This window comes from Parasteatoda tepidariorum, chromosome 5 (genome assembly GCF_982258835.1).
Source record: "Parasteatoda tepidariorum strain Cologne lab strain chromosome 5, Ptep-v5.0, whole genome shotgun sequence".
Taxonomy (NCBI): Eukaryota; Metazoa; Arthropoda; class Arachnida; order Araneae; family Theridiidae; genus Parasteatoda; species Parasteatoda tepidariorum.
Window position 1 is genome coordinate 63,886,395 of NC_141759.1, and position 24,220 is coordinate 63,910,614.

The 24,220-nt window shown below is 26.9% G+C and overlaps 2 protein-coding genes across 2 annotated transcripts; one reads left to right on the top strand and one right to left on the bottom strand.

Annotated features, from left to right (window-relative positions):
* Positions 1-4,672: 4,672 nt before the first annotated feature.
* Positions 4,673-13,107, bottom strand: LOC107438932 (extracellular tyrosine-protein kinase PKDCC). Its single transcript, XM_016051353.4, has 5 exons — positions 11,927-13,107; positions 10,925-11,056; positions 8,871-9,330; positions 6,233-6,409; positions 4,673-4,860 (listed from the first exon to the last, which is right to left on the bottom strand). Exons 1-5 carry the CDS (start codon positions 12,473-12,475, stop codon positions 4,781-4,783), a joined length of 1,398 nt encoding a protein of 465 aa, XP_015906839.3. The 5' UTR covers positions 12,476-13,107; the 3' UTR covers positions 4,673-4,780.
* Positions 13,108-13,232: 125 nt separating this feature from the next.
* Dhpr (dihydropteridine reductase) lies at positions 13,233-23,066 on the top strand. Its single transcript, XM_016051355.4, has 5 exons — positions 13,233-13,818; positions 15,043-15,232; positions 16,269-16,409; positions 16,497-16,689; positions 21,314-23,066. The coding sequence occupies exons 1-5, from the start codon at positions 13,729-13,731 to the stop codon at positions 21,411-21,413; spliced, it is 714 nt and encodes a 237-aa protein (XP_015906841.2). The 5' UTR covers positions 13,233-13,728; the 3' UTR covers positions 21,414-23,066.
* The last annotated feature ends 1,154 nt before the right edge of the window (positions 23,067-24,220 follow it).

A 24,220-nucleotide genomic window follows, 5' to 3' on the forward strand; every position in this document is an offset into this window, starting at 1 on the left:
TTAAAAATACAAAGCTAATTTGCATTGTTGTTAGTTTTCTTTTGTTTATCATCAATATATAAGAAATCAAAACTTTTTTACATGCTGCAAATCATTTTAGTTTTTAACTATCTTTATAATTAATTAGATTAGAAAAAAATCTAGAGCCAGGTAATAATAACAAGTTAAATACATATTGATTATAATAAAACATTTAATAAAGTAAATTCTGTAAATGAACTATACAATAGACATAAATTTTTTACATAAAACACTGCAGATAAAAATTCTATTTTCCATTTTTACAAAATATATGGTGATGGAATACATTAAAATTAGAGACGTTTTATGAATATTGAAATTTTAATGATTTATGTACATAAAATGAAAACACTTCCAAGTTGAAAATGTTTTGGTGTTGTAAAATAATCCAGTTAAAAAACAACTTTTTACCATAAATTGTTAAAATTGATATATTTTGTAATTAAGTACAATAGCTGCCATCATTAGTTTTTTAAATGCTATTTGGATACAAAATACTTTACATTTTAAAAAATGCATGCATACATTAAATGAGAGAAATGAAGTACATATGTCTTTCATTGTTTCTAAGTGTGGTACATATGCTTATTCTAAATGCTGTGCTATTATGATATGTTATAAAGTGGTTTGCTGAAGTATGAAAAAAGTTATCTAGGAATGCAATTTTATTTACTGCATTTGATTCATGGAAAATACCATTAAAAATCCATATGACATCTGCTTTAAATGCATGAACACCATTGTATTGATGAGTGTGTATTGGTTAACAAAGTATTTTAAAAAGAATTCTGCAATATTCTCCCAAATTATTATAGGAAGCTTTTTTCCCAAATTATTATAGGAAATGATTTTCATTTTATGGGTTCAAAACTAAAATTATGTTTTTCTTCGAACTTTATTATACAGATAGAAATTGTTCTTCGATATGTTTCACTTGTTTAAAAAATTATTTCTCTCTATACTGAAAAATCATAATAGCTGCTGTAATTTGGGCCTTACACTTAACGATACATTCTGCTTGGTGACACAAAAATCATAAGGCTTAGAAAAATGTATAGGGAGTAAGATGTGTAATAAAAAAATAATTATTCAATTAATTAGTTCAAGAATTATCTACTGTTAAACTTGTAGTAAAAAAAAGAGCACATGGGACAGGGATGGGCAAACTACGGCCCGCCAGAAGGTTTCATCCGGCTCGCGGGTAGAAGTTTAACTTGCCAATTTGTGGCGGATACAAACAATATACATTCATTTTCTTGTCTACTTTTCATTTTATAACTTTGTTTAAAGCCATTTTTGTTATTTCTTTTTTTAAAAAATTACTGATGACCATTTATTTCCTCTATTTTTGCTTTACAAAACATCAATTGATGAAAATAGTTAGCTCAGACAGCTTCAATTGGTAAAATGTTGAAAGCAAAAGTTCTTTATAGAGCAGCCATCTGAAGCAGTTGTTACTAAGTATGCCAAAGTATGAGTTTTACAAATCATTACCAAAAGCTAGTTTCCCAAACTTAATATTTCATGCCCAGAAAGTCAGTGCTATTTTTGCTTTATCTTATGTATGTGAACAAGTGTTTTCAACTATGAACCTTAGAAAAAATCATTTCAGAAGTAGACAAACAGTTGGCTTCGTACCTTAATATAAATACATCTCACTTGGAACCTCAATAAGGAACTTTTAAAAATGAAATTGCAATTTTATTCATCCCATTAAATATTTAAATTAAAACTTGTATATCGTTTTTTTTTTTTTTTTTTTTTACTTTAGATGTTTTTACCTGGCCCACTAAACTTTTTTCTCTTGATTTTTTGCCCTCGACCAAAAAAGTTTGCCCACCCCTGATGTAGGATGATCAACAGCCCATTAAATTTTTAACAACAAAGTTAAAATTTGACAGACTGAAAGAGCCATTTTCATTCACGAATTTAATGTGAGTTTTTTTCCTCATAAAATTTCAATTTATTCAAAAGTAATTACAATTTTAAGTGCTTTTTTCAGGATTTATTTAATTTTTTTCCACTTTAATTAACAACTTTTTATTTTATAGAAAAACGCATTAATCTTGCTCCAGATTTTCATTTTATGAGTTCATGCTTGCCTTGATGTCCAAGGGTACAAAAATATAAAATAAGAAAGCGACTAGATGTTGTCAGATCCTAATATTTATATCAAATTTTTTAAAATATAAGACTTAAGAGAGATAAAAACATTTTCCAATTTGAACTGTTATGTGATATAGGGTTATCATTATATTGTTAACAAGAGAATGTTAAATTATTGAGACAGTGTTGGTTAACAAGCATTAGAAATACCTTGCATTTACATGTTCTTGACATAATCATTACAATTACAAAATTTTTTCTGATTAACAGATGTTGATTTAAAGGAATATTGAATTAAAGAACCCAAATTCTATGATGTTTCATAGAAGTGAAGAATTTCATTGTATATATATAATAATTGCAGGGTGGCCACCCACCTGGAAAACCTTGAAAACCTGGAATTATCAGGGAATTTTTTTTACACTGGAAAAAACCTGGAAATTTGGATAAAAGCCTGGAAAAATCAGGGAATTTTAAAGAAAACCTGGAAATTTTTTCTTTGATAATTTTTTTAATTTCACCAATTTAAATTATTTACTAATTTTCTTAATTTAAATTATTTCATCCATTATATCCACTTTTTTTAAACAGAAACGTATCGCCAAACAGTTGAAATACCATCAACTTAGCAATACTTTGCTTGCATCAAAATTTGCTCCATTACAGCTCTGTTAAACTTGAATGTCATATAAAATTCTCCCATGGTCGCTAAACGAATGTAGAAATCTTTGATCGCAGTGGGACTGTGCAATTTAGAAAAGATTCTGGTGGAGGTGGAAAAAGGGATTAGGATAGTAGCTTCTGTTTTTAAATTCTGTATCCATTTATGGCTCAAGTTTGTTCCGATGCTTTGGTGGTAATTTTTTTTTTCTATTTTGACAAAATTTTTTTGTATTTTTAACTTTATAAAATTCTCCGAAAATTAGTTGGTTATAATTGAATAATAATAGATTTTATAAAGAACCAACTATATATTAATATTTAATTTTACTCTTTTGTTGGTCAATATATGATGTTTGATTCAAAATTTTGTACTGAAACATTAAAAAATAAATAATCTTGCCAAATTGTCAAAATAAATTATTTTTTTCAAGATGATATGTTAAATAAATAGCATTTTGAATAAAATATTTTATAATATAGACACTTTTCTTGTACACATCCTATACTTTATAAGAAAAAAGAAACAAAAACCTGGAAATTTTAAGATTTTTATCTGGAAAACCTGGAAAAATCAGGGAAATTTGAAATCTGGTTTGAGTGGCCACCCTGAATTGAAATCTATTGTTCTGGTTTTGCTTATTTATTCGAAATGTAGATTATTTTATATGTATATACATACTTATGAATTTCAGTTCTTCAAAAATCTTTTGACATTTTTTAATAAGGAATTTCCTTAAATTTTCAAAATCTTACATTTCTAACTAAACAAACATTAACTTCTTCTATTTGTTACTATTGTGTTTAATTTTATTACATTCTTTCTAAAATGTATAATTTTGGGCAGAGTTATCTCAGGCATTTAAGTTAAGAGGGTTAAATAGCCATGACTGCTCACATTCAGTAGCGTATTATTAGTGGGGCACAAAAAGCTTTCACATAAAACTGCTGGTCAATAATATGTTAAGTGTGATAAATGGAATAAGTTAAATAAGGTACAGTCATTTCGATAGTTAAAACATGCACAGAATGTAAAGTATAAATCACATACACAGACTGATTATAATGTACATTGAAATGATTTAAAAAGAAATCAAAAGTACGCTTTAACATTAACATTTATCTAATTAGTATAACCATTGACAGTACGTAAGACACACAGAGAATAAATAATATTAGAAAAATATAAATACACAGGTTGTAAAAAAATTGCAAGAGAGTAAAATATCTTGAAAACAGTAAAACATCTATCAAAAAAGTAAAAATAGTCACATTAAATATTTTAGTAAAAGCTATCCAATGATTTTAAACTCTATCTTCACCTCCAACCATTCTAGGGGGCAACTCTAAAATCTTGTGTGAAAGATCAAGTTTTGTATCATTAGATAGCTTTTTAAAAAAATATTGAAAGTGACTATTTTCACTTTTTCGATTAGATGTCTACTTTCTTGATATATTTGACCATTTCCAAACTTTTTTTTAACTATAAATACATAAATGTTACAATTTAAGTTCGTAATTACGAAAAGTAACTTTATGTAGACATAATAACTTTAAAGACAAGAATATGCACAAATCTAAATACATATATAAAGCTATTGTGTTTACATAAAGTTAATTTTTTGTAATAATGAACATACATTTCAACAATTAAAAAAAAAATGATTTCAGTAGTTAAAAATTTACTTAACATGAAACTTCGGTCAGATAGGAGAATATTGGATTTTATATGAACATATGGACAAAATGATGAAGAGAACATGATGACTATAACACTTTCTGATTAATTACTAATACTAGCATTGGCAAAATAATTGTGAATAATGATATTTGGGCTAAAGTAATACGGATAAAATTATTAATTCAGTATAGAACTACACAAAACTTAAATAATTTGAATTTATTTTGTCTGAAATGGAGAAATTTCATTTGAACTTATTTTGACACTGGAACACTTTTAGAATGTCCCTTAATTTAATACAAAAGTTACATGTTACAATTTTAAAAATAGAGTTGTTTGATTATTGTGTAGTAGGTTTCCAAATCCACTTTTGAAAAGCACTATTTTTCTTCCTAGAAAAAAAACAACTTGAATTAGAATAATTTTTAGTATCAAGAATTAACAGGTAATAATATATGTATATAAACTAATTATTGTTAAAAATTTTTCATTAAATAAAAAATACTGTTATGTTCCAAGGAATACACAGCATACTAATTTGTTATTATGTAATACGAATAATTCAAAAATTTTGATAAAGATATATATATACATATATTTTTTTTTCGTATTACTGATGGACTAAAGTGATAGTTAAAAAAACAGCTATTGCTCAACACTTTATTGCAAAACGTGATATAATTTGAGAGAGATATTCTAATTTAATGAGAAAATATTATATTGTGTGAAAACTAATTCAGATAATTAGGAAGCCAACATATAATAAGACATACCAAGGTGGGAAGAAAAAAATAAATTAATTTTGCATATTTTTAATAAATTTTTTTTTAAAACACAAAAAGTTTTATTTTTAACACAAATATTGCTTAAGAAATTGTTGAAAATTCTAAAGGAAGGGAAGAAATAAAATCTAATATTTCAAATACACAGCCTACAACTTACAGGGTGACGAGAAATAACTCAGTTACATATAATACAAGATTTTAATGTTTATAAAAATATTGCAACCAAACTTTCAAATAAACATGAAAGCATTATTACTTGTAATACATTTACAAATTTTCAAAATGACTACCTAAGGCCTCTATGTACATTACTGGTTCCATTCCTTGCACAAAAATTTAAACAATACAAAGACATTGTAAATACTTGGGGGAAAAAATCTCCCCGACTTTTTCAGACTGATCTTATACAATTTCTCTGATTTTTGCAACTGGGAGTATAAATTTTGTTATTAAGGTTTTAGTTATGCCTCATTCTCAACAGATAAAATGTAACACAAAATACTTATATAACATTAGTGTTGAAAATAAATGATTTTTTAAAAACCAATTTTTTAAAAAAATATATAAGATTTCTAGGTACTCTAAACCCAAATTGATTAATTTTCTCTGAATTTTTGGGTATTTTCGTTAAACTCTTTACAATTTTTCTGATTTTTCTAGATTTGTAAAATTTTGTTTTAAGGCCGCAATAAAACATTTTAAGAGCTTTAGCACAAACCTTTGTTCTTAAGATGGAGCCAATAGAAAAATTCATTAGATTCTTTCATTGCAAAAAAAAAAAAAATCTCGAAAATGTGCCTTGCACCCTTCTTAAATGCATTTAGTTCTCTGTACTAGATCTAAATCCAGTAAAAAAGTTCATTTTTGGTTTCCAAGAAAGATTTCCAAAATGATAACAGTATTTGGTTTTAAACTTAGTCAATATTATTTCATCTCACAATCTTAAGTAAAAACAATATGGCTGGGAAAAAACTACTACCTGTCCAAGTAGTTGTAGAGGTCAAAACAAATGCTTTGCATCTGATATCAGACCAGCAAAGTTCAGAAGCCTCTTCAGCATCAATGACAGAAGTCATACAACCATAACCAGATATGGTTAATTGGCATCTATAGTCAAATTTTGTAGAAACATCTTTGTGAGAATACATTTTAAAACCTTAAAAAAAAAAGAAAAAAAAAAAAAAGAGAAATATATTTTATAAGCTTAATTATATTTTCAATTAAAAAATATACGTACAGGCAGTATTTATAATGAATTTTTGCACAAATTTTGAAAGCATCTGTAATTTTGTACAGAACCTGATGATTGTAACATAATTTTACTGAGCAACAAGGATTGAGAATCATATAAAGTTAATCACACAGTGGTGTGATTAGCTTTATGATTAGATATATGATAACTTAACATTTAATTACTGGCAACACACATTTAACTGCTGGCGACACGCCTATGGTTAAAATTCGTAGTAAGATTTCCCAGTTACTACTTCTGATTAAAAAAGATGCCATCTTATATTCTTAGTGTACTGTTTACAATATGACTTATGCTATTTACCATTCATTTTTTTTTAAGTCCATCTAACTTTAGCTGATGAAACTGAAGATAACACTTAAAATATGGCAACCCTTATACTTTATTCATGTCATGATATTAATTTACTTATGCTATTTTTGGCTCCTGACCTTTTAGAATTTATAAAATACAGGAAAATCTTATGAATGGTAAAATTATGTGTAAAATTAAATACAAATGTCAATAATAAGACTTTCTAGAATTTCAAGCATGTTCAAACACTGTCTCTTGCCTTATAAATATTAATTAAGCAGAGAGATATATCAGAAGTTTAATATTCTCTTCAAGTTTGCAATTGTTCATACTCAGTTTTCCACCAATAAGATGTAGATGGAATTTTCACTTGTATTGGTAATGTTATATCTTATTTTTGAATAGAGAAAAAAAAAGTAGATTTAAGGAATCAAGAATGATTTTTCAAAAAAATAATTGCGTTGTGAGAACATTTAACTTTAACTAACAAAATTTATCAGATATAACAAGTAGAAGTAATTTAAGTTAATTTAAAACTATTAGCACATTTAAATTTACAGCAATAATAATCTTGGTGATCTGGAAGATAAAAGCAAATTAAATTTTAAGGATTCACATCCAACAGCATAATTAATCCAGACTAAATATTTTTATTCAAAGAACTTAATCATAAGTCAAATAAGTTTACAATTTAAAAATGAGTTGCTTCACTGCTACATAACTTACATTTTAGTTCGACAGGTTATTTAAAAATAATCATTTCTCTTTAGTTACGTCATACCAAAATTATACAACAATAAAAGAAATTACGGGCACATAAAAATATATAAAAAAAAAGGTAAAGGACTTATCCTAGAAGCGCGCGTGGCCGGCCACCCCGCATCCTTCCACAGATCACGTTCAATCTCAGTCGTCAGCAGCAGGGAATACCTAAAATCGAACTGCCGCTCTTTCCTCCCGCTCATGTATTCATCCGCACTGAAGGGTGGCGCTACTATCGCTTTGACTATTCACACCTGTGAATGAATCCATTCTCAAGTAGGGGTGAAGGAAGGAATATTGGAAGGTGTTGAAGGATAGGGGTGTAAGTGAAAATCAGATGGGGTTGTTGATTAAAGTAAAAAAATATAGATTAAAAAAAAATGAGATTATTTAAATTAAACGCGGTGCCCAAAAAGAGTTAAATAAAATTGTGCCCATAAATAACTAACAAAAATAACTTAAACATACCATCATAACAGTAATGTACAGAATAAGATTTGTCGATCATAATTTGTACTTTAAAGTAAAATTAAATAATGAAAGAGGATAATTATAAAATAAAGATTATATAAATATAATATTCACATAAAGCAGAAAAAAGTTAATAAAGCCTTTTTTTTTTTTTTTTAATGATACAATAGATGTTTTACTATCGAAAATTCTAGGTTTTTAAGCACTGGAAATCTCAATTTTTAATATTATCTTATTTTTCAGAAAAAAAGCTTTGCATTAAAAAAGAAAAAATATCAATCAATACTTATAAAATATTAATACTGATAAAGGGAGAAAAACTATACTAGATGCTCAGAAGAATTCATAAAGCTACCTATAAAAAAACGTAACTGCAAAATCGAAATGAGTTGCAAAATAGTTGTCCGTAAAAATTATTAAAATTTGACAGGTGCAAAATAAAATTTAAATTGCAAATTGGGGACAGACTACACTGGAGGAACATGAAAAGAAAATCATATCATCCACTTTTATTAAGTAATAATGCAAATTTTGTTCGTTTATCTAACAATATTTACTATAAAAATAATAAAGATTACACGAAAAGAAACTAAAATATTATAATAGTTCATAAATTATAATTTAAAGAAATTTTTTGTCATAGATCTCTGAAAATTACAATTACTTGAGCTTTCTTGTTAGCAGAATTTTAGATATTCAGGCTTTTACTTTAGTTAAATTATTGGGTAAAATCAAAATATCATAATTTAAAGAGTCCTGTATATTAAATTTATATTATGAAATACTCTCCCTAAATTTTAATGAATCAAAAGTTAGATGACTTAAAGAATTTATTTACCTGATATATATCCTATTTTGGATACATTTCTGTACACTCCACTTTTAAAAATAGTGACTAAATTTTCCATTTGTTTTAAAATAAAATCAGCATCCCAGGAAGCAAATTCAAATGCTGTGCTTATTTTATGAGCTATAGATTTTAAGTTTTTTGGTGCTCCATGAGGCAGAATATATTTTATGAAATGCCTACCAGTTTTTATAATATTTAATTTTTCATTGAAACCTTGACATATATTATTGACACATGGTATACAAATGGAAGAATTGAAAGATAATTGTGAAGAAGAACAGCATGGTGAATTTTCACATCTTTGCTCTTGGAGCCCAATATCATCAACATCAATTAATTTAGGTTCACCATCAACCACAATGAACTGCTGGCGACGGAAATCATTTAGTGCAATTGGCTCTTCAAATGATGACAGGTATTTAAGAAGCCTTGATAAGCCTAAACCGATCTAATAAAGAAATAAATGAAAAAAAAAGAGTAAATTATGTATATGCAAATAAAAGTAATAAATTAATTAATCCTTAAATAGAAACAAATTATTTTTTTTCTAAGTACTAAATTGCTTGCATTTGGATGGTTCCAATGTTTCGTCACACAAATTAATTAATATATTTGTCAAAATTTTTTTTTTAAATATGTATCTAAACCTGAAATATCATAGTACCAAATGATAAAAATAATTTTATTCACATATATTTTATTCACATATCTGCAACATTATTAAATAATTTTATTCTTAAAAAAAATTAAAACATTATAATTTATAACTGCTTCCTTTGTCAAATATCTTAGAAGCCTTAATAAGTCTTAAGCTAATTGAGCAAACAAACAATTATGTGAATAAAAAATAATAAAAAGATTATTTATTAATACAATTAAAGTAATAAGAAATGCCTCATTCAAAGCACCAATTGGACTGGACAATGAAGCTGAATCTTTGAATGATGATGAGTATTTAATGAATGATTGTTGATTTAATTAACAAATTATGAAAAAAAAAAACTAAGACAAGTGTAATCATAACAATTGAATTGTTAATTGCAATAAAAATACAAGGTGAATTTCCCAAGCACTATTAGTGCTGAAAATCATTTTGTGAAATTGTACTTTTGAATGATGACAAATGTACTGCCTATCTATAGTTAAGGTACAACCTGTCTTTTTTGTCTAATTTGAATACATGAACATAAAAACAAAAAAAATTGAGGAATTAGCACTAAGCAGTTATTCCTTGGTTGCCACATAGAAAAAAAAAAAAAAAACTTCACTAAAAAGTCATTTATCAAAGAAAACAGTACATTGTAGTTTTTTTTTGTAAAACCTTTGTAGACAAGTTGCTGTTTTGAGTTCTTTACAGTCATAGGTTACTTCATTTCTAGTCTTTATTCCCCTTTTTGACCCTAAAAAACTTGGTTGGCAATGTGGAATATGATGCCACGAATGCATTGCTGTAAAAAGTCAACACAGTCTTTACTAGAATCCAGTTTTGAAATATGTCAAAGATAATTCTCCATATTAAACTGTAACATATTTTCTGTAAAGTTCGATTTTCATGTTTTAAGTTGAATAAATTTTAATGCGGCAATCAAGAAGTGTTTAGACACATTTCATCGAAATCTCTAGTTGTTTATATGTTTATTTGTTTCCAAATGAAATACGCAAAACATGTTGCAACCTAATTTTTGAAAAACAATGTATTAGACAAAAAAAAGAAAGAAAGAAAAAAAAGGTGAGAACAAATAATAAAAATTAAAAGCAATAAAAATTGCAATATCAATAAATCAAACAAAACCAATTAATCCTTGATCTTTGAAATCTATAATTAGTCAACAACTTGAATAAAATAAATAACTATAACAGTAATAATGTCAACTTTCATGAAATATTGGATTATCACGATCTGCAAAGATCTTCATAGCTGCAATGGCTGAGAAGGTATCAAGATCAAATGAGTTTAAACTAAGATGGACTTCATAAAATTTTTTGCATCACGACAGTTTAATAAACAATAAGAAATTGAGTAATTGATAAATATGACTTACTCTTAGTCTATCTTCCCATGATAACTGAAGGAGATTTATCACATTGATAGCTTCTCCGTATTCCTCAAAAATAGATACTGTGCGATGGGGATCAGAAAATTCTGGTTCAGAAGGAATACAGTAACCTAAAACCTAAAATACGAAAAAACAATTAATAAAATATCTACATAATTCTTTAAGACATAACTTTAATAATTACATAAACAATGAATTATAAATTTAAATATTCCATTTAACAAAACAAAGAAGCTTTAGCCCTCACTTAAGCAGCAAAATTATTTTTTGGGAAATTTTTTTCAATGAAAAAATGGATTACATCAAAATTCTGAGGAATTAAAATTTATAATTTATTATACAATCAATGGATTATAAAATTCAATTTTTCCCTTGCAATAAAAAAATGGCAACTGCATAGCTTTTCTTTGATGAAGCCCCCCCCTTTTTTTTAAATACACAATGCAAGTTAACTGACGTTAACTTAACTTCACTGAACTGATTTTCAGTTAACATTTCAAGTTAACTGAAAATCAAATTTCATCTTAGATTAATAATTTTTGATTAAATATGCATACATCTATAGAAATGTGTAAATTTTTTTTTAATACACCAATTTTTAGAAGAATGGCACCGTTTATAGAAAAATTAAAAATCTTTCTAAAATATGCAAGAAACTTTATTTATAACAAAGAGAAAAAGAAAAAAAATCTTATGTTGTTCGGTTACAAATCTTTCGCACTTAACTTGGAAATTATTTTAGTGCTGGTACAAATATGCAATTCATCCTAAAATGTATAAAAAAAATAATCACACACACAAAATGATTGATGATACAGCCTCACAATATTAAATCATCATCACACATTTTCTGCTAAAACTACTTAAATTAAAATGACATATGTAATATTTATAGTAGTTAAAAATGATTATTTTAAATAACAACAATGAAGAGAAGCATTTTTGGACTCATTCATTCGTTTCAATGAATCTGTTTTTGCCATTTACCTTAATAATATTCTTGTGAGATATGGATCTTAAAAAAACTATTTCCTTCAAAAGTTTGGTTGCTGCTAATAAATAACAATCATATAAAAATCTATCTTCTTCAGCTAAGCAAGTCTTGATATCATGTCCCTCAATGTTTATAGTTTTTAAAGAGATGACTTGATTTTTTAATTGAACTTTGAATGTCGACTTCGTGTAGCCGGCAGCTAAAAATCGCACTTTATCAAAATGAAGCAAGGACGAACAGTTCAGATCTACGTTTATGTTGTGGCTGAAATTAGAAGATGGCAGTAATCTCCACTCATCTTTTACACGAATGAAATTTTTCAAAAGTACATCGTAATAAATTGTCTGTCCCCATTTTTCTTGAGGTAATGATCTGTGCTTTTTGATTAAGCGGCAAGTACCAACTCGTAAACACTCAGGCTGCTCTTCTTTTTCAAATATATAATAAAATAGAAGTACATTTACGATCATAAAGATTGCAATGCTAAATTTAAATGTAGTTGTACAAATAGAAGAAATCTTGCGAGAAATTTTCGCAGGCATTACAATTTTATCCAGCAACAAAATTCATCTTGATTGTGCGACTGAAATTCAAAAAGCCCACAACAAACGGCTAGAAATTCTATTCTAAAACCTATGTCATGAAGATTTCACACATTTTGATTTACTTCAACTAGGTTAAATAACTTAAATCCATCACAAAATGTAAAATTATTGTTTACATTTTGTGATTCAACATATTTTGAGAATTTTATAACTGAAAGTTTGCACTGAATTTTTGCAACTTTTGAGTTTGATTCGCTTAATTGTGCGTAAGTCTTTTTCTGATATTTCCGATCAAAAACTGTCCGAACTGCTGTGTAAGCCCTATATAATAATCCGCTTAAAAACATCCTTTGTTTACATATTAAATTCAATTACTTCATTTTATTTCTTTACGTTTCAAGAACTTTCACATTGCATAATATAGAAGGGAATCATTCTATTCTGAATTATTTCATTTTATCTTAGTCCCGCAGTGGACTGATCGTCAAGACACGGTTCCCAGCAGATCACCGAAGTCAAGCATCACTGGCTACGGTCAGTGTGCGGGTGGGTGACCACTTGGATCAGTCTGCGTAGGGACCGAGGGTGTGCGGTATTGGTCCTCGTTAAACTGTGCTACCGTAAAGTGCTCGACTTCGCGCGCAGGTCGTCGGGCTACCGAAGCGGGGGTGCCATCCCTTCCGCAGAGGATCAAAATTGTGATGGCATGTCTTCGGATCATCCTCCGGGATGTTTCCCAGACCGTCGCCAATAGCCCATTGTGCAGCTCTAGTGCGACGTAAAGTAACAACAACAACAACAACAACATTTTATCTTTTTTCGAGAGCTCTTATAATAAGATATGATGGAATAGATTAATTTATTTTCAAGTATTTTCTTTAATTTATAATATTATAATCGTAATCGTTTTGATCTTTCGATACCGAATCTATTTATTTTTTTATTTTATGATGCAATAAATGTAGATCACAACTGTTCGGCTTAAGCGCTAATATTCCCTTGTCCTCTTTTCCTAATCACATTTAATTCGATTTATCGGTTTAACTTTCTTTTTCATTCTATACGGATTTCCTTGACTCATCCTTATTTGTTAAACTTTCTTCCTTTCACTGAAGATTAAATTTTATTATTTTTCTAAATTAAAGCTCAAGGATATCGAATTTGAAAATCTCTGAGTTGATAGATTTGATATTTCTTTATCTAACATTTATAAGATTATCACTCAGTAAAAAATCACTAATTTTATAAACATGAGTACCAATGCCGGCCGCGTTCTCGTGTATGGTGGAAAAGGAGCATTAGGAAGTACCATTATATCTCATTTTAAAGCGTGTAATTGGGTATGTATTTCATATTAAATTAACTTTATTTTATGATTTTGTAAAAAATACAAAATATTTTCAATAGTACTAAAAATCTATGTAGCTAAATTAATATGTACTCTCTCATTAAAATGAGCAGTTTATTTTAAATGACCTTAAGTATAAAATACAGTAATTCCCCGTCATCTTCTTAAATAAAGCTATCTGTATAGCATATTCATATGGCGTAGGGCAATATTGTGATAAGTCATGCACTATTTGGAAATCTCGGTAGTTGTACACTAAATATGTTCTCCTGAAATTGTTGGAACAATTCTATTTCATGATGGGAAGTCTGGCTCATCATTATATTTCTCAATCTTTTTGTTTAATTAATTAAAAAAATTATGGAAAAAAGCAGCTGAAATAAGATTAAGAAAATGTATAGCTATATCAGAAGATTTTATCATTACTATTTTAAAAACATTTAAACAAATACTGATCAACTTATTTTTTGATAATGAAAGAGATTTTTCATAAATTATTAATATTCAGTCGTAATTTCTTATGTATATGAAATATGTGTTTTAATTAAAACTGTTCATTACCATTAATGTAAAGTACAACTCTTTCCATTTGGATAAGAGAAACTCATAATTTTTATGGCATTCCATAAGTACCAGCAATGAGATTGTTACACATTATACATGTTTGTGTAACTATAAAATTTAATATTATAAAATGAAGGTATGATTGTTGAAAAATTATGTTTAAGCTATTTTGATTGGTATGTAATAATTTTGTAAAATAAAAAATATGCTTTTGCAAAAATGCTCTGCACAAGATTCCCTATGACGAAGTTTCAGTCAATAAATTTTTGCCAAAGTATTGTAAAAATATTTCTGTTAAAATATATAAATACTTAATACTTAATATATATAATACTTAAAATATATAATACTTAAATTTAATAATCATTGACAATAAGTATAATTTTTTAAATATTTTTAATTCTAAATGATTAGAAGGTGGACAAAGAGAATGAATTTCTGAATTAAGAATTCCATAAATTTTCAAATCCAAAAAATATTTAAGAATAAAATATTTTTTCAATTTCTTATTTTACTTTTTCTTATATTTATTTCAAGTGTGTTGGTTCTATAATGTATATTTTTTGAGGACATTTAGCTATTGATAAAATTATTATTCTTTATGTAGTGGAACATATTTTCCTTATGCACTTGTTTTTTTTCTTCATTTTAGTGGGTAGGTTCTATAGATCTTTCTAGTAATGAGGAAGCACATGCTAATGTTGTTGTGAAACCGAGTGAATCCTGGACTGAACAGGAATCTGAAGTTATATCAGGAGTTTCAAAAATTTTAAATAATGAAAAAGTTGATGCAGTCATTTGTGTTGCTGGAGGCTGGGCTGGTGGAAATGCTGCTTCAAAAGGTATGTTTTGAAACAAATGTGTACTTATGAAATTTTTATTAATTTTCACAATTCTGTTTATTTATGTTCAAATCAACTGAAAGTTTGGAGTAAAATAGCTGTTTTTGAGTTGTTTAGGTTATAGCTGTAAAATTTAAAATTTTTTTTTCTTCTTAATAGCCTGGAATAATAATGTTTAATAAAAATTTATTTTATTTGTGTCATTTTCTTTTCTGTTTAGAGGATTATATGGTGTTGCATTATTTAATTTTTACTTTACAGTAAATGAACAGAACAATTTCTAAAATAATTTATTAAGTTTTGGAAAAAATATTTATAATGAGACTCTTAGACTTATTTTTATACTTTAAAGATTGTTTTAAGTTTTTTTGTAATTAAACTTCTTATTTATGATTTAAAGTAAAGAAAATTTTCTATGTTTTATAGTAAAAATGTTTTCATACGTGTGCTATAATGAAAATTTTTATTCGTTTAAGTATGATAAAAGATTAAATGCAAAATCTTTGGATGTTTGAATCTGCATATTATTTTTTCTTTCATTTTACCTGGTTGTTTTCCTGCTATATTCATTTCTGGAGCAAAGAGAAAAGAAATTTTTGAGCAAATTAATATCTAGTCAAATGTCATTAAATGAGGTTTTCTGTAGTTTCTTTTTTTCATTACTATCGTTGCTAATAAAGTTAAAAAAAATAATTTTTTATCTAAAAGTTTTTTTTAAAAATTATTACATAATGTTTGTAGTAAAATAATAATATAATATAAGCAGAAAGTTGCATTAATGATAACATGAAATTAATGATAAATAATAAGTTATAAGATTCTAATCTAAACATAAATGTTTTTATTTTTATTTTTATAAAAGCTGTTTGAATCAGTAAGTTTTAATTATTTATATCTCAACTAAAACATACATTTAATATTTATCTGGTAAATTTTATAAATTTTCTATCAAAATTTATATTTAGATGGAAATTAATGTAAAGAAAATATATTGTTATTCATGATAATTTTATCTGATTACAATTATCACTTCCAGATCTTGTGAAGAATTCTGATCTTATGTGGAAACAGAGTGTATGGACTTCAGTAATCTCAGCTAAATTAGCATCAGAACATCTTAAAGAAGGAGGTGTTCTAACATTGACTGGAGCTAAAGCTGCACTAGAAGGGACCCCTGGTAAAAATACTTTTAAATTTTCTTTTCTAAAAAAATTTTCTCATAATTTTTTTTTCTTTAAAACGTAGCATTTTACTTATTATTTAGGAATGATTGGATATGGGATGGCTAAAGGAGCAGTGCATCATTTGGTCCACAGTTTGGCTGCTCCTAAAAGTGGATTACCTGATGGAGCGACAACTTTAGCAATATTGCCAGTTACTCTAGATACACCAATGAATAGAAAGTTCATGCCAGATGCTGATTTTTCCACCTGGACACCTTTGACTTTTGTTGCTGAGTAAGTTAGAGAGTTCTGTTAAGATAGAGTGCATTCTATATTTTATTTGCTAATTTAGATGAAATATCTATTCAACCTTGTCTTATTACTGCTAAATACTATAATGATATTGCCCTTGAGGTGGCTGCAAGGCAAATGGGCTTGGTCATAAATGTACAGAAAACAAAATATATGTTATTCTCAAGAAACAGAGTCCCAGACGCCTATCCCGAAATAAATTCTTATAGATTTGAAATAGTAAGGAGTTTTACTTAGTATCAATTATTACCATTGACAACAGAATTAATCCTGAAATAAAAAACCAACTCTATTTGGCGAATAGGGCTGTCTATAGGCTGAGAAGATTTATTAAATCTAGGTTTCTTTCTAGAAAAACTAAAGTTCTTAATCTACAAAACTCTTGTCCGGCCAATCTTGACATACGCTTCTGAAGCTTGGACAATGACAAAATTGGAGGAAAATTGTATCGCAATATTTGAGAGAAAGATTTTGCGGGGTATACTTGGTGGTGTAACTGAAAACAATAACTGGAGAAGGAGACTTAACTTTGAACTGTACAAAATTTATAAACAACCGTTATTAAATATATAAAAATAAATAGAATGAATTGGATCGCACACATGATTCGAATGAGTGACGACAACACAATAAAAAAGATACTGCTTTTTAGACCCACTGGAAAAAGAAAGCGGGGAAAGCCACGGTTGAGATGGGGTGACTTAGTGGAGTCTGATTTTCTTGCAATTAATGAAAAAAATTGGAAATCAAAGATAGATCGGAAGTCGTCATGGAGAAATCTTCAGAGGAAGGCACTGGCTCACATTGGGCTGTCTAGCCAACTATGATGATGATGAGTATAATGATATAAAGATGACCCTAGAAAAACTTCAATAGAATTACCGTGAAATCATTGGAAATTGTTTTTTTTCAATAATTCTTTTATTTAAGAGTAATATCAGAGATAGGAAGTTTCTTCTGCAATAGAAAAGACTACAGGAAAAAAAGAAAAGAAAAGCATGGAACAGGTAGCAGGTTGGGTAAAAAACAGGTGTCTTCCTAAGTAGAATAAATTCTTTTTAATAAAGAAATATTAAGTATTAAATTGAAATTTTAAACAATTTTATAATTGCTATCTAGTTGAAACAAGAAACAATAGTATCATTCCTAGTCATTTAATAAATCATTTTTAAATAAGTTTAAATAAAAAAATAAATGTTTCAAGAAAAAAAAAATATAGCAAATTTTCTTATAGAAATTAAAACAGTTGTAGATTCTTGCAATGTTTGACTTAAATAAGCATAGTAGAATTTAATTTTATTGTTATATAAAGAGTTTTTAAAATATCCTAATTAGGGTGACCTGGGGTAATTCCTGATCAAAAAATGCAAACATCTATTTTGTAAAAAAACTATTCAAGATAGAATTATAATATTTACTGGAAGTTTGAGGCTATATGAGATGAGTCCTAGGCTACCTTGTTTTGTTTGAAAATCTAATTAGAATTTAAAATATTTTAAATTTTTAGTGATCAGGAATTACCCCTTCTCTTGATCCTTTCTGGGCTAATTCCTGATCACTTCTGGGGTAATTACTGATCACCAGTTTTAATCATAAAGGGGCCATTTAAAAATAAGTATACAGTGGTAATTAACAAATAAGACATCAAGATCAAACAAATAAACCAAAAATATATGTTTAAGCAGCTAATAAAACGATTTATTTAAAAAGCAGAAATAAAGGTTAACACTTTAAAATTTCCAAAAATCTTTGTATCGTGCCATACATTTTAGGCAAGCAGCCAACTCATTCTCATGTTCTGCTGGAATATAAGAAAGAGTTCCCACATGGGTTACTTTTGCTGGATTTTGTAACTTCATTAAGGGAGAGTGTAAAGTTAAGTAAGGTATGTCAACAGCTCTCACACTGAAATTTTCATTTTCAATCATTAAAAGAAATTTACTAATTAAGAAATTTTAATTACTAGAACTAATTTTGCTTTCCAGAAGCTTAGTATCCTTTTTAGGCTTATAATTTCTCACCATATTTATATTAGGCTAATTTATAAACTTAAAATTTATTCTAACAATGTACACACATAAAATTAAGATAGAAGCAAGGTAAGACAAATCGGAGCACATTTGTCTAGCATACGGTTAAAAACAAATTTTGTGATTAAATTGAGTTAAAATATATTTTATAGTCATTCCACTTGATAAATATGAACTGTTACTTAAGAAAAGACAATCAGCTATTTATTAGCTTATTTTAATACTATTTATGAAAAGAAATGACAATGATCAGGAATTACCCCAGTGATCAATAATTACCCCTTCTGTAGGGGGCAACATTCGATATAGTTTCCTATAATCAATTATAATGTTTACAGTAGATGTGAAACAATTAAACAAGAGCTTACACCATTTTCATATCAAAGAAAAAGAAAGTAACTCAAAATATTTATTATTAAGAGAAGGAGGGAGATCTTTGCAGTAATGTGCACTTTTTGAAACCCATCTTTGAAGTGGAAAATACGGAAAGAAGTTTAAAAGATTCTTATTTTGTTAGATTAAACAAAAAACTATTATTAAGTAAATGTAGTTATACCTTAGTAAAGCGTACAAGCATTCTTGTCCATGTCTCAAATTTAGAAAAAAATTATTTTTTTAAAATAAAACTTAGGTGATCATTATTTACCCCAGAAACAGAGTGATCGTGAATTACCCCGGATCACCCTAAATTGTATATTATTGTGTTATACTACAGATTGTACATTGTATTCATAAATACAAATAGCGTACTAATTTTCATAAAAAAATGCTAAGTATGAATACTGAAAACAATTTTTAGATTGTATGCTAAAGGTATATCAATTAATAATTTTATGCTTATTGTATTTTTACTTAGTTAATCATAAAATTCTAAATTAAGTATAATTTATAAACTAAACTTTAAGAATTTTTAGCCATAAACTTTTATTTACAAATTGCTAAATTTTTATCTTAAAATTTTGATTATTAAAGTAATTAAATGAATGATTAATTTGATAGAATTTTAAAATATTTGATTTGATTAAATTGACTTAAAAGCTTTCTTAATATCTTAGCTGAAAATTGCACCCAAACCTAAAAGTTTCATTTTAAAAATAAATGTTATAGCCATTGTTATTTTTTTAAAAATTCACATATTGACAGCTTTACTGTATTTTGCTTGTGATCTATTGATATAGTAAATTTAGGGCAAAAAATTACTTCTTATAGTTATGCTAAAAAAGTAAAATAAGAAAAATAAAATTACTAAAAAATACATTAGCCTTAAAAAATTGCGATGAAACTTTATGAACATTTGAATTTTCTTTTGTAAAAGTTAAAAGCTTTAATATTCTATCAAATATAATATAAATAGATCAACTAATTATACTGTACTGTATTAGGTTTGCATATAAATTCAAAACCAATTCTTTTAAGTTATCAGGGGTCTGTCCAAACCGAATTTACTACCGTTTAGCGGTACCTTCACAAATTCAACTTTAGTAAAAACGGTAGTTTCACAAATTTAATTTTAGGAAAAACGGTAGTTTCACAAAATACTTTTTCTTAAAATTTTATTTTTGTATTCCTTAAGACATGGTAAATCTATATTCTTGCCATATTTTTGTGTTGCATTTTTAAATATAATTTTTAATTTTTCACAAATTATATCTAAATTTTCACAAAATAGGTACCTCTCAGAAAAACCTAGACAGACCCCTGGTTATATAGATTCTCAAAAAATTAAATATATTTATTTTTACCTTTTTGTTTTACATTAAATTTTATTTCTTAAAAATTTGAACTATTCATTCATTAGTTAGTGTTAAAAAATTCTTTTAGTCAACTTCAGTATCTTTTAATTTGTCCAGTTTTTTCCATGTCCTGGAAGAAAGGTTTCTTTCGATCAAAATGCCAACCCTGATTAAAGTTATTTTTTTAATAAATTAAGCAATTTAGGGTTTAGTGCTACAAATTTATGGTAACTGTAATATACATTAAGTAATAAATCTTCATCATATTGGAAGCTTCTTTTTAAAATTTTCATAGTTAGGGATGTAAGCTTAATGAATTTGCTCTAAATAATGCATTATTTTAAAAGAATTTATTCATAAACCTTATTTTTTGTAAGGGGGTTATTTTTTGTACTTATTTTTTGTATTTTTTTTAACCTTATCAATTGTATAGATACTTTAATTTTAAAATTCAGTATAATAATGCATTGTTTTCCAGTGTAAGGGAAGCAGGTTATTTTATTATTAAATTTTATATGAATGGAATTTTATTTTAAATGAATAATATTAAATGTAACTAGATTTAAGTCGAAGTAAAATTGCATATATTCCTCCAAAGCTAAAACTTCTCTTAAACAAAAAATATTCATCAAATTAAGTTTAGGGTAATCAAGTAATTTCTTTAGCTTGAAAGTTTTTTTTGTTTTCTTTTTTTTTGTGATAAGGTAGTAATTTAGTAAGTGCCATTACTGTTTGTTAAAAAAATGATAAGCATGATTAGTTTAATTTTTTTAATTGAGTATGTGAAACAAAATAATTTTAAAAATAGTGTTTATAATTTTTGAAACATTTAAATCCTTTTAGGTTGCTGCTAAATTGGGCACGTGGAAGCAATTGTCCAAAATCTGGCAGTTTGGTGCAACTTATAACTAAAGATTCTGTGACAGAATTGAAGATGGATTGAGTGTTAAAAATATATCTATTATATATTTGATGTGAGCTTTCAATGTATTGAGTAAAAATTCCAATCAGGAAAATTATAAATGTTAACAAATGATAAATTGAGTAAGATCTGAGTATGCTTGTTAATCTCAATGTGCCAACTAAAATTGTTGCCACCAAATGATGTTTTCTATTTGTAAAATTAAAAACATATCACGTGTGTTTTTAACTATTGTTTAGTGTTTTGATAATAAATTTTTAAAATAAAACTTAAAAAAATATTTTTTAAATCTTTCACAAACATCCCTTTTTGAGTACAAATTAAAATTTTAAAAAATACACAATTAAATACAATTTTTAAGCAATATTCGTTAATATGTTTTAAAAGAAATGCTTAATAAACTGCAGTGTTTAGAAAAAGCTTCTATTAATAGTTACTAAGGGTGTTGAAAGCAATATATGTAGATGATGTTGCTTCTGTGACCTTTAAAATCTCTGCCTGTGATGTTTGTTCACTTGTGTTTATTTATGTTAATGTACTAATTCATATTCTTAAGATTTGCTGCACACACACATCATTTATGAGACACAAGCCTGTGTGCTTAAGTCGTATAAAGGAAATATATATTTTAAAACTAAAGGAAGCTTTTAAAAGGAGAATAAAAAAATAATTTTTATAAATTGTTTAATATTTGTTTGGATAATCAAGTACTTTGATCATATTATGGTATACATAAACTATGGCACAATTATTTCAAGCAAATAGGGTTCTCAGGGTGACACATCTAGATACGTATATATTTGTTATATAATTATTGTTTTTAATCATGAAACTAGTTTTAAAAAACTGTGCAAAGTTTTTTTTAACTAAAGTTTTTTTTAAACTGTCTTTGTCCTTTATGATTAAAATATCTAAGTATCAAATGTTTGAATATATTTTTTTTGCACCAAAATAAACATTCCTTATCATTCAATACCTTTTTTTTAAAAATCAAAATGTGTTCAACATTCCTAATCTAATTATGTTTTTAAAGAAATATTTTGATTGTTGCATTTTTTTAAATAAAGCTTTAAAATAATTTTAAAATTACCATCTATGTTAAATTTCATGTGTTAGGTATATAATTTTTTATATTGATTTAATGTATGCTGAATTCTAATGTAAGTAGCTTTCACCAAATTATTTTCTTTTATATTGATCACATCTCTAATTGTTTATTAAATATTAGTAGACTAGTTGCTAAAATAGTTTTTTCAATACATTAATTTTCAACTAACATATTTTTCAAAACAACTTCTCTTTCTTAATTTTCAAGGAAAAAAAATATTGTACGTAAGAATAAATAATTTTAAGTGCCAAAAATATTTTCTTTTATAAAGAACTTGCCTAGTAATCAATAAAACCTTTTTCGGTCTTATTTTTCATTGCTATTTTGTTTTGCTATGAATTTAAAGTGATTTATATTTTGAATATCTAGTAGATAAATGTTTTAAGTTTTCTGTGTCATTTAAATATATGAATGTTTCTTAATTGCAAATACCTAGATGTTATGCTTCCTTTATTGTTTTTATAGGTTGCAACTCTAAAACAATTGATAAGATTTATTTTAAAATTATTTTTTTCTTGTTGTCTGCTGACCTGTTAATTGTTACAAATAAAGAATATTGATGCATTCTTCTGGTAATTTTTTTCTATGTTTTTTTCACACCAATAAATTTTTATTAATTTGTGCAACTTGTTCAAATATGAAAATTGAGATCTATCTTGACTTGCCAATAAAACTACAGTAGTCTTGATATACAAGTTTCTTGAAAATTCAAGTTTGTGAAAAAAATCAGTTTTGCTCCCAAATAAAGACCACATGCACTTCTCTTTGGTCTTACAGCGATTTCGATTATAACGACTGAATGTTTAAAAATGAAATTACAGTTAGCGATCACATCAATGCTAAAGATTTGCCTCTGTTTAGCCCGATAAAAAAATTTCCAGGTTGCTAAAATACCGACATGACATTGGTACACGAATGGCTAAATAGAGATGAATGATTAGAATTTACAGATTCGGCATTATAGAAATTATCGAGGTTTCGGCAATGAAAGAGGACAATCGGTCAGATTTCCAGGGGTGATTGTGAGCCCAAGTCAAAATTCCGGAAAATTTCTTGAGTTAAAAAAAAAAAAAAAAACTTTAAGCAAGTTTTTTCTCTATATTTCTTGGTTAACTTAAAATATATTTAAAATTTTACACATACCTATAACATTTACATATACCCATGATGACCTGGAGAAGTAATTAAAATTTACAAATATGTCTTTCTTTCTTGAGTTTATGATTATAATAACTATTTACTGGTAAAAAATGAATATTAATCATGAATATAAGCTTATAAAGTATCTGGCTCTCCCTTACAAACAAATAAACTGTGTTTTTAAGTTCCACCTTTGAAAATTTGATTTTCGGAAACTTCTGCGATCTAGGATTTTTTGAAACATCTGGACTTTCGATCTCCGGAAGCATCCGGATCACTGCTAGCGAAAAATCCGGAAATCCGGATTTTTTCCGGAGCACAATCAGCCCTGGATTTCGTACAACTAATGAGTCACAGAGTGGATCTCGCTGCTCTAGATTTTACTATGTGATACGTGGAACAGCTAAAGAAAACATGCTACATTGACGATGGTGCGATTGTTGCTGCATGAAAAATAGAGTAGCGTGTTTAAATAAACACATTACACAATTATTTTAAAGTATAATTAACCTGATGTGGTAATGTAATAAATAATATAACTTGGTGTCAGACTTGGATAAAATGAAAAAACACAAAATCT